The sequence below is a fragment of the Thermobia domestica genome, chromosome 14 (genome assembly GCF_964235325.1).
Source record: "Thermobia domestica chromosome 14, izTheDome1.hap1.1, whole genome shotgun sequence".
Lineage (NCBI taxonomy): Eukaryota > Metazoa > Arthropoda > Insecta > Zygentoma > Lepismatidae > Thermobia > Thermobia domestica.
Window position 1 is genome coordinate 119,859,133 of NC_137467.1, and position 17,814 is coordinate 119,876,946.

The following is a 17,814-nucleotide window of genomic DNA, read 5'->3' on the forward strand; positions in this document are numbered from 1 at the left end:
TAGTAGTAACCTTGTGCAGTGAAAATACTTCTGTTACCGTTCGTATCACTTATCAAAATAGTCTACAGTCCGTCATTTTTTGGTCACATCCTTCATAAGCGCGCTTGCATACATCTTGATTTCTATGGCTGAAGCGATCTAAGAAATCCTTCGGTGAATGATTTTAGTACGGGTCAGAAATGTCTTTTCGATTTCACATGAGGCGGTGAGTATGGGTAAGCAAGATTCATTGTTTTCTGTAGAGACAGGAGACTGGGGTGGCACTGGATAAGAAATTCAAATAGGATTTCACAGTGACAGGTTCTGTTTTGGGGATTTTGTACGACTGACTTGTTTATTCATAATACTAAGGAGTTACCGGCGCTTGAAGAATGCTGACAAGAGGGTTCAGAGGCATAACAGATACAGTTTCTCCTAATGGCCAAGCCATAGGATAGGGAAAGTTTTATGTAGTAACAGTAAGTTATTAAAGTGGAGGTATAGTTTCTGTCAAGTTTTTCATTAATATTTATTTTTTTCTTCTTTTTATTGTTCTTTCGCCCTCCTGAACTCATACCGACCAAGATCTCACACCGCCCTAGACTTCTTTCTTCAGATAACCTCAAAGAAACAAGTCTAGAGCGGTAAGGTCTTGGGACAACGCAAATATCGTTGAGCGGTAACAATGCTCTTCCTGAGAACAGAGACTTCTAATGCTTGAACATCCACGTACAGTGGCCAATGACTCATGGTGAATTAAATGGCAAACTTCTATGTTGTAGACGGCAAGGCAACCAGCGCCATCACGAGCTTTCGTTCAGCAGTATTGCCAGTGGCGTTTAGTCTATTTTCAACGACGTACTCTGAACTTACCAGAAATAGTACAAGTATAATCACACATACTAAAAAAAAAGTACACTATAAAGGTTTTCACTAAATCGTTTAATGAGATAGGGGTAGGATACTCTTTTAACTACATCTTTCATAATGACTAGAAAATAAAATTTTGTACAGTTCATAATACCACTACCAAGAAACTGACACAAGCAGAGAAATAAGGTGTATATAAAAGAAAGACCTACTGAAAAGGAAATCGGATGGGTAAGCATAACTTTTTATAGATGTCTGTACAAGTGTACAACTGGCATGCAAACAAAATTTGTACTTGTTTTGGACAATACTCACTTCCATTTGAGCCTTGAACTGCATTTCCTGCTGCTGTGCCGCCTCGAGGTGGGTCATTATCTGTGAGAAATGTTGAAGGAAAAAGATTTTCAAATTTCACCCAGAAATCACCAGATAAATACAGAATAATCAATGTATGTTGCAGCTGCGATCGTTAAGCTCTAAACTGTGATGGCAATTAACTTTGTACTGAATGAGTTAACCAACTGCAAGAGTTTATTTTCTCGAAATGAGTTTCCTCCTACTTATTTCAAGAATTCCTACCTTACCACTTGTCTAAAATTTTACTGTCTCCACAGCTAAAGACAACGTGAAAGCTGAAGTATGAATTTTTTAACAGCTCAACAATGGAAGTTCTCCTTCCGCCGTCTGCGGTCAACAACTTTTCGTATTTGTCCCTACGTTAAAACTACGTCGTACTTGAGAGGAGATTGGAGGCAGAAATACAAATTTAAATTGCACGCCGCCTCCAGGCTTCTCTCAACAATGCATTCCCCCTCACGCTCCATTTTCCACTCAAAAACTTGTGTGTTGCCATGACAACTTTTTTTATATTTTCTAATGGCGTGATATTTTGAACTCGGAAGTGGTAGTAGATTTTTACCACTTTCGGTTTTAGTAGAAAGATTAAGAGTGGTGAAGGAATATATTCTTGGGGCGCTTCATTGATTGCAGAAAACAGCTTCTTGCTATTTATTACTGCTTTTACTCTATACCGATTGCCGTTAAAACCGGATAAACTTGATTTCTACAATTTCCTTTGAATAGAGAGTTATAGAGGGTTAACGGAGAAGATGACACCTATTCTTAAAACACTACATCGATTAAAAAAAAAAAAAAAAAACTTTTTATTAGCTATCGTTTTCGCTCTATGTACACTAATATTGAAACCAGAAGTTCTAGTGAATTTCTCTCACTTCTGATTTTACTAGAGGATAAAGGATAGATATTAAGTATACTTTTCGGGACGTTTAGTCGATTGGAGGAAACCACTTTTCATTATCTATTATTATTTTCGCTCTATAGTGATCAAAATTAAAACCGGAAATATTTATTTTCTACCACTTTCGGTTTGAACATTCCTTCCATCAACAAAATTGATGTCATTCATCAAGTAATTCTTGAGATTTTGTGACTCCCGGTTGGACACACGGAAAGGGTAAACCAAACTCCTTAATAAATTAGACTGCAGCAGAATTGAGTGTCATCACAAAATAATATATCGAGAATATGCAAACATATATATTACTGCATTTATATATAACTCACGAGTACAAAGTTTTATATTAGATTTACAAATTCTCACCAAATTATTAATAAAAATTCTGAACTCGTCCAAGTGCAATTCCCCATTTTCCTTGGTCCAGTGTGGCCCAAAAGTAGGTATACACTTCTACATTCATCAAGTATAAAATTTTAGTTTATGGATTTATTTGCTTCGACTATTCCGGGCTTAAGTTATAAGTAAAAGGACGTTAAGAACAAATAATAAAGAAATTAGATCTACCTGTTTGATAACAATAAGAAATTATATAAAATATGGTACGGGACTGTATACCTACTTTTGGGCCACCCTGTATAATCTAAGGTTAAATGTATGAAGATCTAACACATTAATTTAAGTATTACAAGAATTAGAAAAAGACAAAAACAAAAAAACTGAAAATTATAAAATAAAATAAAACTAGATATAATAATAATAATAATAATAATAATAATAATAATAATAATAATAATAATAATAATAATAATAATAATAATAATAATAATAATAATAAGAAGAAGAAGAAGAAGAAGAAGAAGAAGAAAGGAAGCAATTACATACAAATGAATTCCATGAATCCTCACACGGAGTTCTATTTTATTGCAATTTTTATCCTCACAAGGCCGTGTTTATTACATTTACCTTCGGAAGAAGTAGCTACCTTGTCCAAATTACCGCTTTCCTCTGTCTTTGCGTAGGCTCGTAAGTGAAAACTAGTATTTTTAATTGGCAGTATTTTCAGTGTCATGTTTGTTTCCGAGAACTAACTTCATACTTTAAGTTTTTTATGTGTTAGTAATGATTAGACAAGTTGGAATATCGGTTCTGGTTTCGTTTTTGTTTTTTATTGATAACTGTTTTCTCCAGTAGTTTGACTGGTACATTTTTCCTAAATTCAAAAGGTTAGTTCACTAGATAGGATCGCCATATCCGTTTTCTTGCCCCAACTATACAATTGATTAATTTCCGCTGTTTCTTCACCTTATGTTTTAAAAAAATTAATTAATTATTTTTTAAAACTTACATAAATTGTATTTTATTTTTGGGGTGTATGCTGAACTTCCATGGATATAGGTGAACCTTGTATTTACTTCCGTGTATCATTAAATCTAATAAATTTATTAAAATATTAGATCTGTAGAATTTGAGTTTCTTCAATAAAAAATCATTCTCCAGCACTTTACATCCTATTAAAGAGCATATTTGTGAATGCTGAAAGCTTTCGCTGATTTAAAAAACTAACAGAAGCGAAGCAAGCAAAATAAATGAATACATAAACACACAATTTTCCAAGAAATTATGTTACATTCATTCCAATAAATTTTCTTAAAGGACGGAAATATTAGTACCTCTAATTGCGACTTGTACTGCCTTTCTTGCTGTTGCGCATCAGCAAGCGTTTGTTCCAGCTGTTGTATTTTCATTAGATTCTTTTGTCGATCTACTTGTAGTTGATTGAATGGCTGCATTTGTTGACCACCTCCAACAGGACCGCCTAACATTCCTGTACGTCGTATTTGTCCGCCGCTAGTTGAAGTCGTTCCTTGGGTTCCCATGTGGTTATCAGGTGTATGCTAACAAAAGATATTCAAACATTTATAATTTGTATTTTCTTTTAACATAAATAAATAAAATTCCAAAAAAGTAATAAAATCTTTCAAGTACTTTCAAGAAGAGACTTTATGTCTACAGCCTGAACACGTTAATACTGAAAAAAACATTTAGTATCAGAGCAAATCTGAAACATTACAAATATCCTCAATTAGCATGTTGAGTACTGGCCAGCTTAAAGCAATTTGTTACCGTTCTGTAAACATGAATATATAGAAAGAATAAGCCAGTTAACTCAGTTAATTATACCAGGCCTTTAACTCAGCTCGTGCTACATACACGATTCTTGAGTGAAACCATGAAGTAACAAATTACATATGTTGAATTTAATGGTAGTTTTCGATCGTAGAAAACAGACTGGAGGAAAATACAGAGAGGAACTATTTTCCTTTAATTGAATGTAGAATACAAGCAGAAGCCTTTTCCTTTAACTGAGAGTAGAATACAGAGCGGAACTTTTATCGTTTTAACTCGGAGAATATAAAATTGACTTTTTTTTTTTTTTTTTTTTTTTTTTTTGTTAAGTTGAAAGTGGAAATTTTTTTTATTTAGATTCGGAATTTACACAAGGAAATAAATGTTTGTTTGTTTCTTCTAAAATGTTTCTTTCACCCTCAAAACGACATTACAAATGTAATTAAAAAGTAAGCTTCATTCACAGGACAGACACCACTCTTCCACCTCTTCGAAAGTGGAGGAAGGTAAAACTCTGTCAAAAATTTCATGCTATGCCTAGCTGAAATGCTCTTTCTTCGCACAGGGAGAATAATGTTCACGAAAAATAAATAAATAAATAAATAAATAAAAATTAAAATAAAAAAAATAAAGAAATGAGTTAAAATAGCACAGCCATCCATGTCAATTCCTAGGTCACGTGACATGCACAGGAAGGATAAAGTTTATGCAATTTAAAAAATAAATAAATCAATGAAATAAAAAACAAAGAGCAATGCTTTCGACGTTATCCCTGTCTATTCTCAGGCTAGCTGACGTGCCCCCTTCGTGCCTAAACTTGAGTTTAATATCATCGGAACTGTGTCACCAATCACTTTAGCTACTCCGAAAACTAAGGATTCGACACGTATCTAGCCAATTTTAGACATTTTATTTTTCACTCCTCCTCTCTGTCACACACACACCACCACCTCCTCATAGCAATGGGCATAAATTTGGACTTAAACACGATCGGAGGTGTTACTATTTATCTCAACGACCCCGAAAACTATGGATTCAACACTAATAATCTTGCTTTTGACTATTTTTACGTGTCGTCCCTTCTCACCCCAATTCATAGGGTGATAGTGATGTCTTACCTTCAGTGGGGGCTGAACTTGGACTTAAACGGAACCATGTATATCGCTATTCATCCCAGTGACCCTGAAAACTATTAATTCGATATAATATTGGCCATTTTTGAGTATTTTTACATGACAATTCCTCCCTACCCCCTTAGGAAACTAGGGGTGTCTTAGCCCATACTGTTTTTCCAGTTTGTAAGTCATACGTGTACCAAGTTTGGTTGAAATTGCTCCAGCCATTCCAGAGTTGTAGCAATTATAGAAAAATCCCCATTTAAAACGGAAATTTTCGAAAACGCTGAGACATGTGCCCATTTAATTTCAATTAGGAGTTTATACACAGAGTTTCATCTTTCTAATACTAAATTTTTCGCATATATTATGACCCTCCCTCCCTTAAATACAAATTTTAATCAAAATAACAAGATAGAAACCTAAGTTAGGCTGAAACTCAGTGGTGTCCCAAAAATCATCAAAATTGGTTTAGCAGGTCTAGGAGGAGTTAGTCGTAAAATATTTTATATATATAAATATTCTATTTCTTATCAGCGTTCTATTTACAGGGTTCCTACTGAACTGGACAAATCTATTTCCCTGACTTCTCCCTAAGCTTTGGCAAGAAATTCCTTGACTTCCATGACAGGTGTCGGATGACGTTGACATATAAACAGGAAAAATAATGGTGAATATTTATATATGAGAGCGTTTATTCCATAGAGACAAATAATAATCAATTGCTCATATGTATATTCCACTTACCACCCACAAAATTTTGAGCAACGTTCCATAATGTGATAATCAATGGTTGGCTAAGCTGAAATTGGTGACTATTAATATTATAAAAATATATTTTATAAAATTTCCCTGACTTTCACTGATTTCCAGTCTTTCCCTGAGTTTTCCCTGACTTCCTTGATTTAACAGTGAAACTCAAATTTTCGCAAACAACCGAAAATTGAGATAAAATTGTCAATGCCAGTTACTAAACAAATTGACCACTAATTATTAACAGCAAAATCTGCTACAATTATAACTTACTTTCAGACCATTCAAACACTAAAATGTAACTATCCAGTAGGCAACAAGCGGTACAAATATCAAAATTAGCTGCAGATGGGTTTCAAACAACTTGTTCGTCTTTATCAACTGTAATCAGAGGTGTTCCTCAAGGTTCCATTTTGGGTCCTATTCTCTTCCTGATATATATAAATGACTTGTTAAAATTTATGCATCCAGCAAAATGCTGGATGCTGATGACTATATGCTGATGACATCAGTATGATAATATCAGGAAAATCAATAGAAGAAGTTGAGGTGAAATCTGACATTTTTACGGACAAATTAGTAAAATGGTTAACAGCGAATAGGTTAATTATAAATCATGATAAATCGATCCTCTTACATTTTCATTTTCCAGGAAAACCGCGTATATCACCTAGAATAAAAATATCTTCTAACTTACTCCAATATTCTTGCATAACAAAGCTTTTAGGTGTAATCATAAGTGATGATCTTTCATGGTCTGCTCATATCTCCACTTTAAACAAGAAACTAAGTAGCGTGTGTTTTGCCTTATACAAACTTCAAGGTACTGTATCGAGAGAAGCACTTCTTAGCTTTTACTACGCCAAGTTTAATTCATTAATTAACTTCGGCATAATACACTGGGGATCTGCTGAAAATAGTTTAAGCACTTTCCGATTGCAAAAGAAAGCGATTAGAATATTTTTTGAGTTACCCACAAAATCGACATGCAAAAAGGTTTTCAGAGAAGCAAAAATTTTAACCCTCCCCAGCTTATACATCTATAAATCTATTCTTTTTACTGTGAAAAACAAGCATCTTTTTATCTTTAACAAAAATGTTCATAGCCATAATACAAGACAAGGTAGTGACATATTTGTGATGCATCAAAAATATGCTAATATAAGCAAAACCGTGTACATGAGTTGTGTCAGATTGTATAATAAACTTCCTCTGTACTTGAAAAATATGACCAATGTTTCCATTCTTGGTAAGACTTTATATAATCTACTCACTGAAAAGTGCTATTATACAATTAAAGAATATTTAAATGACTCATTAACTGAAGAGTTGGTAACAGATACTTACCCGTGAGTACATGCCTGGTGTGGTACAAACAGTTACCTATCTAGATGTAAATTATCATGTTTTTGTACCTAATATATCCTATTATGTGGTTTTGTATTTTAGAAAGATGCATGATGTATACCTCTGGTACTTGACAATATTGTATGTTTTTTTTTTTTTTTTTTTCTGACAACTGTAATGCTTACATGAGAATTTGTCATGCTTTGTAAGCTAATGAAACAGGCAAATAAATGAAACGAAATGAAATGAAACATTTTACTGTTTGAAAATATCTATTCTTTTAAATCTAAAATAGCATGTTGTAGATAAGACAAAATACATTATATTTTTCTTCTTATAATTAAATTAATGTTACATTTTTCGCCTTTACTTTTAAGCATAACTATGATCAAAACTACAAAGTAACTTGATATTAACGATAGAAAAAAAATGAATAGAAGTTTATACGTGTGCCGTAGATTTTATATAATACACTGTGCCAGAAACTGAAAAAGATACGTTGTAATATATTATAACAGTCAACGTTATATGTTAGCTCTTTTTACATTAATATATTAATTTGTTACCCGCTTCCAGCAGAACAGCACTCCTTCTCATACGATAACTAACGTTGGGCTGTAGATGTTCGAAGAACACAGTGGTGAATTTCAATTGCTGCAATAGCCCTAAAGTCACCCAACCTTACTGAACATCTTTGGGATGTCACTGAACATCAGATCCGAGCTCATCGATCCCATCCGCGCAATTTACATGAATTAAATTACTTGTGTGTACAGATGTGATGTGCCATGCCTTCAACCACCTACGAAGGCCTCAATGCTTCCATGTCTAACCCGCACCTGCTGTCCTGGGAGTCAAAGTGGACATACCAATGTTAGGTAGGTCGCCATAACCTTTAGACTGGTCAGTACATATATATAAACATTAGAACTTTCCTCGACTTTTCACTCGTGATATCTTTTTAAGTAATCTTAAAAGTGATGGTTTTTACAATTCTGTAATGGATTACATCTAGGAGACGTAAAGTTTTACGAAGTGTGTTTTCCACAGGGAAGCAGCCATGTTAGATTCTAAGACTGCACGTGAAGGCTATAACCTAGACCATGGGCAGCGATTAGGGGGGAAGGCAAAGGGGGCAGTTACCCCCCCCCCCTTGTTTTTAAATGACCCACTAATGTATATAGTTTCCTTTGAAAATATAAAGTTTTGTATGTATTATTGGTTCATAGAATAAAAACGGTCCCGTAAAATATTTGCCGTCCCGTGTATTGGTTGTCTTCCCATGGAGTTAAGAAAGCCACAGGAATTGCGTTTTAATTACCACAAAAATTGGCCCAAAAATTAACCTTTTAGAGCGCCCAATTAGAACGTACTTTCATATCTTCTTACAAGGTCTCGATATGTTAGTCAGCCGCTTTGGGACTAATTGAGATAACCTTACGCAAAAAAAGAAGTCCTTCATAAGTTATTCTTTAATTGCACAAAAATCGACGGTTCCTAAAATGTCTTTTCTTCTTTCTAATATTAATGAATATTTTGATTTTTTTGAGTTTAACATCCCGTTCAGTAGCGAGGCTATATGAAACGTGGGCCTAATGATTAACGTGGAATCCGAAGCACATGAGCTCCCGCCGGGAATCGGACCTGAGTATCCCACGTCAAAGGCGCGTACGCTAACCGCTTAGTCACGAAGGAGCTCAGTAAGGAATATTAACTTAAAAGAGAGTAATAAGAAACAACGTTTACCTTTACCATTGTTTTACAGTGTAATATACGAGTTTAGGGGTGCACATATACAATAAGTTTATTGAATTCAACATAATTCTAGATTTTAGGATTATTTTGTATAACTGGAATGTACAGTGACTCTAACGTAAGTATTGTTGAGTTTTGATGTATTCCAAGAAAGTGAAAATTGTACCTAATGGCAACGAACATGTTTCGGGAAGCTGCAAAAGTATTTCTTTAAATGTCGTAGCATATGCTTGTAGTACTCACTGTCTTTCTAAGAGTATAATAACACATATAACTGCATGGGTGGAATTAAAAATATAAGTTGTTCATTAACTCCCAGTGTCAATATAACTTTTGCAAAACAAGCCTCATTATTCATTACTATGATTATTTAATTAATATTATCCTTTCTATTTATTTGTTTTGCAAATTTGTATTAAATAGGCCCCTAATCTGATCACACAATTTTCCCGACAGAACTTTAAGATGTTCATGAATAAGTATCAAATCTCTTCTTAAACCTTCGTTGTTTAAGACTACAAAGGGCTAGTATCCACTTGCGTTGTTCTTATCAATTTACTTAAAATATAAAACACGATACACGGTATTTTAACTGAAAAAGACAGTATCCTAATAATTATACAACCTTTTGTCAAACAAAGTGTTACAAGCAACTAGGAAAACTAACATTGATATACAAATATTCAGATTATGTCTTGCCCCCCTCCCCCACTTTTAACGTCAAACCGCCGCCACTGACCTAGACTTATAATAAAAATGAAAAGCTAAATTTATTTCAATATTCATTTAAAAAGTTGGAGAAAATCGAATTTTGAAGGACACATACACCAGGCTTTTCAGTTCAAAATAAATATTGTATACCTGTAGTCCCATCTGTCCTGTGTTGCCCTGATTTCCAGTTGTAGTTCCTGAACTCATAGCTACCACTTGTGGCATCTGGCCTCCTGTATTCATTCCAGGACCTGAGGGAACATTTTGGGTAATCTGCCCTCCACCCATGGCCATCGTATTGGTTTGTGACATCATAATACCCTGAGTAGTTGCAGCTATGGTGGACGTCGGATGAGACATACCTTGACTACCAGGAATAGTATTCATATCCTGAGAACCAGGCATTCCTCCCTTTAAATATAAATAAAATATGATTATACAAAATAATAAAAATAATATAATTTTACAATATATTGAGAATTCACAACAAAATGTTTTATTTCACGTACAAAAGGTAACTGAAATTCGTATCGGGAAGTCACTATTTCACATACTAGTTATGATGTGAAAAACAATAATTAGTAAACGGAAGTGGAATATTAATTGAAATAATGCTTACCTCTTACTATAGTGTCTTAAAAGGACAGGTCTGCAACAAAAAGTACATAGAGCCAAACATATTAATATTTAATATTTAGATCAGAGTGTTTCCAAGAATATTTAAATGCCATCTTTACTTGTTTGAAACGTACATACTATCATATTTCGTTTACATTAATAATACCTGAACTTCCTAGTACACTTGATCTTTCAGAAGAAATGTAAAATAAAAACCAAACAGTAAACTCACTACTATCATCGTCACTACGCTACTAATTAGATTATACTCACACTTTATAGCTTCACCTTAACTGTTTCAATAAACAATATTTTTAAGAGTTCCACGTCAAATAACAATTAGGAAACAGACAGAACAATACGAACATTGCCAATATGAGTAAAACAAGAAAGAGTACCGACCATTAGCAAATACAGCACCAGTCGAGAATAACAGCTAATGGCAAAAGCAATACAAAATACGGCAACAGCAAATACTGAGATAGCTCGTAAGCAAGAAGATATGAAACAGGAATCAACAGTAGTGACACAGTAATTATACAAGTTCAGTACGGAAACTTTTCACATACGTTGTTCCTACCGAAACGAACAAACAAACAAACAAACAAACAAACAAACAAACAAAAAAAAGTTTTATAGTTTCCTAAGAGATCCATAGTTACGGAATTATGACATAAATTTTGTGTCAAGACACATACATTACCTCAAAATTTTAGCGGAAGAAAACACGCGAACTTCGCTCATATGCTCCTAGCATCAAATTAAGAAAAAATTGACCTTCGGAGCTCAATGTACAAGGAAAACTCTTCTTACATTTTCCTTGCCTTGCCTCAGAGATATAAAATACTGAATCTATGAATACCTAAAAAAGACAGTGGACACCGTGCAAAACAAACAAAAAAATCCACTCAAAGTTTGGATCCGCTGGAGTAACCTGAAGAAGACATTCTTTTTATCTTACAGAAGGAGCTAATCGAAACATTTCTATACTATCGAAGTTATTAACGAAACTGCATGAAACTTCACTACCGAAATATTCATGTTTGAATGTCATGTAGCACTTGCACGAAAAATTCATAAAAGAAGTTTGATGAATTGAATATAGGGAAACAGTTCTAAGTACGAAGACACAAAAACAATTTCGTGGTAAATAATCAGGAAACTAGTTATCTCAAAAATTTACCATTCACTTCAATTGAGTGTTGTAACGAATACTATTATTTACAAGTCATGCAGTCACACACAACAACAAATTTACACAAACCTTACCAAAACTTTTAATATGCCCTGGGATTTCCTACTATAATTTCGGCAACCAATCATGTTGCTTTCCGATTAAAATTCCCGGAGCACATAAAAAAGACTATTAGTTGTTAATGTTAACAAGAACGTGTCAGACTAAGCTATATTAAAGCAAAAACCAAACCTTACTGTGTTTGAAGTGAGAATTCAAGCTTATAATTTCGACCACTTGTACTGTAGCCTTTGAAAGATTGCTTAATAAATATCGGTTAGGATATTTTAGGTACTAAAATAGCTACTATAAGGACTAAACCTTATTTACTATATTGTCTTAAGAGAAAGAAGTATATATTACCTGTCTTTGCGGCTGGTGTTGTGATTTTGATTGCTGAATTACTTTCTTCAAGCGGTCAACAAACGCCGGTTGGTCGTTGGGTATGAAACCTAAATAAGCTTTTCTATCAACTGTGTACAAAAGGATTAAAATTTTTATATCAGACGGTGATGATAACGGCATGCTTATTATACCAGCCTGGAAGATAAAATGACTAGGAATTAGAAAAAAATGAAAAATTAATATTGTCAACATAGTAATCTAAATATACATAAAACGCAATTACTACCAGGTAAATTCATGTAGGAAATTCTAATTTCGTTTCAGGACGAGTAGAAGTACGACAATTATTACTTCTACAACTTCAACTACTACCACAATCACCACAACAATTATTTTTATTTTCATGTGTCCGTACTAGGACTCCTTGATTTTTTTTTTTTCTTTTTTCTATGCACTATACATGTGTTTCTATCGTGTGTAATTTTCAGCCATTGTGTTATATTTTGCTTCCTAGAATGCCTGCCTAACAGTGACATGACCAGACTTTTCACTAAAATGTTTTTATTTTCTACTCTTTTCTCTGCACCGTCACGAACCATCTAAGATTTGAAATCCAAGTGTCTACACTCAGTATCTTTTGTCCGTTATTGTTCAAAATTATCATGCAATGTTGTAATAGGGATTCTAAACAAAGAATAAAACATTAAGAGAAATCGAGGAAGAAGGGGAACGCCTACAGTTCAATTTTATCTCCACGCAATCCTTTAAGTACGTCCCACTTTTATTTCAACACTTATACTGTGACTTGTTATATATATATCGGGTGTTGCAAAATAAGTGTTACAACTCTTGGGAGGTGACTCCTGCCACTGACAAAAAAAAAAAAAAAAAAAAAAAAAGTTCTCTTCAACTTTCTGCTATCGGACATAGTTTCAGATCTACAAGGTGCCGAAAGCGTGGGAAAATGACTTTCGGACGCCAATAGTTCGGAAACTATCCAACATAAAGAGGGCGGGTAAAAAATTCACTGAAGAAGTCATACCTGCTCTACTGAATTTTGTATGTTTCACAATTCTACCGTGCACGCGCAATGGGTTCCCCAAAGGAACGTAGGGAGTCCCGGATAATCTGCCAAATGAAACTTGGTCTAAATGGATATGAATTGATAGGCTTTCTACCAGGTAACAATAATTCGTTTGTCTTAAGTCGATATCTGGAACAAATACAAAATGGCGGATACCTTTATGCCCATTGTGTGTGGTTGCATAATCGCCACGTACGGATGCTGGCCAACAGTGACGTTCTGAGTATTAGTTGTAGCGAATTTGTACTCAAATGCTCTAGAAAGACATCTGGAGTGTCGGTAGAGAATAACACATGAAGCAGGGTGATTCACATGTGTGGAAACACTTAACGAAAAATGCCCAGAAATGCACTCATACTCAGTAAACGTGAGTTCAAAGCGTCGGAAATCTAAGGACTAGCCTCAAGAACATGAAAGCCATTGCCAGTTCACAAATAATATTCCTTCAAACCGATGCAATATGATGTGCACGGTTGCATACCAATAAGGATGCAACAACTGAGTCAAAGTTGAAATTGTGCAATGGACTCAGTAAGAAACTGGGTAAACTAAATGAATGTCACTAGTGGGATCGCATGATCGATATTGAAATGTGGCCAATGTGTGTGTAGATATCAACATGTAGCTAATGAACAAATGTCAACATGTCCCACTACTGCCGGGATATCGTCCCACGTGCAATTTTATAATATTATACCTAGGTGTATTAAATATATATATATATATATATATATATATATATATATATATATATATATATATAGAGAGAGAGAGAGAGAGAGAGTCTTAGGAGGAAGGGGTAATACTTTGGGAAATGGTACTATGGGTGATTTTAAGCAAAAAGGTTCATATGAACGTGGGTCCTAATCTCAATGATTTGAGAGCTACAGATTGTTAACCATTTTTGACTACATTGCGTGTTGCTCACCCTGTACTTTTCTACACAGGAGAGACAGCGGATTCGGAAGGTGATGGAATGACCTTTCCAAAGGTATGCAACATGTGGCAGTGTTGTCTTTGGAAGGGAAGCTATTGAAGGAAATTTGGGAAAGTTGAAGTTATTTAAAGAATTTGGATGGCAACACTGATTTAGAAATACCCCTTAATAATTTATTTTCCAAAGACAACACTGAATATTTGCATACCGTTGGAAAGCCCATTCCTTCATGTTTTAAATTCACTATGTCACCTCTGTAGAATAAATACACGGTGCGCAATAAGCAACATGAAATCAAGGATGGTTCACAACCTATAGATCTCAAACCGTTGAGATTAGGACCCATATTCATATGAACTTTTTTGCTAGAATCATCCATACTACTACAGGGTGTCCAATACACAATGCAACTCGGAGTTTGGGATAGTAGAATTTTTGAACCTGAAGCGATACATAAATAATGGTTATACCAAAATGAAGCTTTTCATGTATATATTTTTAAACTAGGAAGCAACGATTGAAGTACACTAAGAACCACACAATGTTGCCTATGTAACCGAAGGTGTAAATCAATCTTTTTGCAAAACATGTAAACTGAATCATAACTCATACGTATGGATCTTCTGTCGTTAATTTTCAGTTTGTTTAGTTGGAGTAACTTGAAAACTATGGAGCAGAAAAAAGAATTTTTCATTTCCACCGATAACTAATCGGATGAGGCCTCTGTAAGGGAGAACTACGGAAATCGTAGTTTTCATAAATTAACACTCTCAATTGGCAACCCTGCTGATGTTGCAGTGCATCAAAACGTGTGTTAAGGCTCTGTCTACATTATGCAATTCCTGAAAACAATGAAAAAGAAACTTTGAAATTATCATGATAAAACTTTTACTTACATTCACCCGGCAACACTGCTACTATCAGAAATGAGTTAGCAGCTCTACAGCAGATGCTGGAAGTGCCTCCTGTTTTGATTCAAACACTGGTTCACACGTTTCACTAGGTTGGCAGCAACTATACGAACAATAGAAGTGTTAATGTTCTCAATGGCACTGCGAATGTTCATTTCCAGGTTTTCAATAGTTCGAGAATTGTTCTTGTATACCTCTTGCTTTAAGTAGCCCCATGGAAATGAATAACAGTGTTGCCGAGTGCATGTAAGTAAAAGTTTTATCACGATAATTTCGAAGTTTCTTTTTTGTTGTTTTCTGGAATTCCATAATGTAAACAGATCCTTACAACATTCTCTCATTCAAAAACCTTATCATACTCTGCATCTCACACTTGACAGGATTCTCTGTTTTTTCATACACATTCGGGGCTCACAACTCGATAACGTTCACGTACATGTTTGCATTGTCACAATGCTTGGCTCAAACTGAGGGTCCTAGGTGAAATGTATTGCATACTACAGTAGAATGTTCCTTCTTTCCGGAAAGCACTTTCCCCACTACAGATGATTCTTAACATATTGTCATAATATAGTTGAATGCATTGGTGGTAATAGAGTACAATGACGGTATAGAAACCTGGTAAGAGCTTAAATATGCTGAACAGTAGAATAAGGTATTGTTAAGGGTTGGAAAATAATGATTCCGGGTATGTCCATGTGAAAGAAAAGTAACTTTGATAAGGGAACTATTCACTTGAAGAAATATCAATTAGGTTTTGATCAAAAGTGTTGCTAAGGTAATTCTATGTTTTTAGAATTTGGTGATATTGCTTAAATCCTTCCCAAGTGAGCTGTTTTAAAATAAGTGTGAGACTTATTTATCTCATGTTTGATGTGGAGGGTTGAGTATGTGATATGGAGATTTACGTACATAAATACATAAAGATGTGAGAAATGTGTTAATTAAAGATAGTAAGTACTTCTACAGATTTATGGGACCATTCTTTGTGTAAATCTTGTACACTTCTGGTTACAAAAACGTAGATTGCCTTCGAGAGACTAAGTCCAAAAAATAGAACCTAGATCCTTACGTCCCTCGGATCTTTGTTTACAGAGAAATTTATTTTCCTTTTATTCTGGAGAAATTTGTTTTCCTTTTATTCTGACAGAGAGTAACATGCGTAGTCTTACAAGAGAAATGTACTATCTTCACGTTGCCACAAAACATATATACAATTGGCATATAGAATACAATAATAACAGTTTACAAAAAGTAATGTATATAAACGATATATAGATAGATAAAAGTCAAAGCCTAACATACTGGGTGATATGGGATGATTCATGCCTGTAATGGACAAGATCACCATGAATGATGCTAGATACTTAGAGATGGAGCACTTCCTAAGTCGTGGTTTCGTGGTTAGCGTTATGGAACACTCTAGAGCTCTTTATTTTAGCACGCGTTCGAATCCTGCATTTTATTGGAACGCACATTCATGTTTTATGTATGATGTACGAAAGCAAGAAAATTATAAATATGTCACAGCTGCGTTTCATTAATCACCCGTCTCCTTTAGTCTAAAGGATATAATATTGTTTTCTTTTGTTACTTTTTTTCGTCTCTAATACATACTCTTGAGCAGAAAGCAACAGGGAAAGGCGTTAATTAAAGACACTACTTATTCAATAATTCGAACAGTTGTTCGGTATTTTATTATGTACGAAAATAAATGGTCACTAAATTATATTTATATTATAGGTTACTTTAGCACCAAATAACTTGTCAGTTACGTTGGTGTTACCTGTTAACTCTTTAATACTTGTAAAGAACAAAATGACTTTGATCTAAAATTCAACATGGAATAGTAACACAGTGTTGCTCTTCATGTTGATTTACTTATAATGGAAAAGAAGGTTCAGTACCCACCATTTGATTTATTAATGTGTATATTATTATTATTATATGGAAACAATATTATCGAATATTTAATTTGTCGAAAACTAAATGCAAGAAAGTTCAAAATCCAGCGATATTATTCAACTTTTAACACCAACGAATATAATAACTTGAAAAACCCTCCTCGTTGATCTTGTCGTCGGTATCCATTAGTAGTCTGTAGCGTTTGGCTGCAGATTACAAGGCGGAATTTTCCGAGGGTTCGAATTCCACTGAAAAGCATGTGCATTTTTTAACTCTCTTCGGTGTTTTTGTTTGATGTCCTTGCATAATATGAAAAAGTAGAACAAATGTAAAGTCAAGTCAATATATTAAAAGAAAATTATAGAAAAAATGCTCCAAAATAAAGGCGAAAAAAAGAAAAGGAGAATACATTTAATGCTTCAGTTTCTGCTTGGAAATAAAAATAATAAAGAAAGTGGCTAATGTGCATATCCTCAGTGAACGAGGTTTTGAGTTCCTGGTGGCTGGATTGGAGCTTATACATCCCTTTCAGAAGCAAGGATACAGGAGATGTGGATCTACAGCTTACGGTGTGATCCAAACCACATGAATTTTCGCTGGGAATCGAACTCAAGTCTCTAGCACCATAGACGAGTACTATGAAAAAGCTCAGTTCGTATGGGAGAGCATGAAATGCATTATACTGCTTCAGATCCCTCCTTAAACTATAGGTCTCATTCTATATAGCATCTCTGCTTACTGCTAGAGTTAAATACAAATCAACCAACCAATCAACAAGTTTGTAAGAGAAACAACGCCGAAAAAATTCCACTCGCATTATATCTAGTGAGCCCCTGATCATATAGTTAGCATACGCGTCTTTGGC

General features: G+C 34.4%; 1 protein-coding gene across 2 annotated transcripts in view; it reads right to left on the reverse strand.

The window, feature by feature from the left end:
• The window catches only part of LOC145670294 (mediator of RNA polymerase II transcription subunit 25-like), a 103,602-nt gene that overhangs the window by 12,008 nt on the left and 73,780 nt on the right, over nucleotides 1–17,814 (reverse strand). For both annotated transcript variants that reach the window (XM_081738757.1, XM_081738756.1), the window contains 4 exons: nucleotides 12,131–12,307; nucleotides 10,066–10,326; nucleotides 3,778–4,002; nucleotides 1,165–1,224 (listed from right to left, as the gene is read on the reverse strand). In XM_081738757.1, the coding sequence (XP_081594883.1) occupies nucleotides 1,165–1,224; nucleotides 3,778–4,002; nucleotides 10,066–10,326; nucleotides 12,131–12,307 (723 nt within the window). The remainder of the gene's footprint in view (nucleotides 1–1,164; nucleotides 1,225–3,777; nucleotides 4,003–10,065; nucleotides 10,327–12,130; nucleotides 12,308–17,814) is intronic.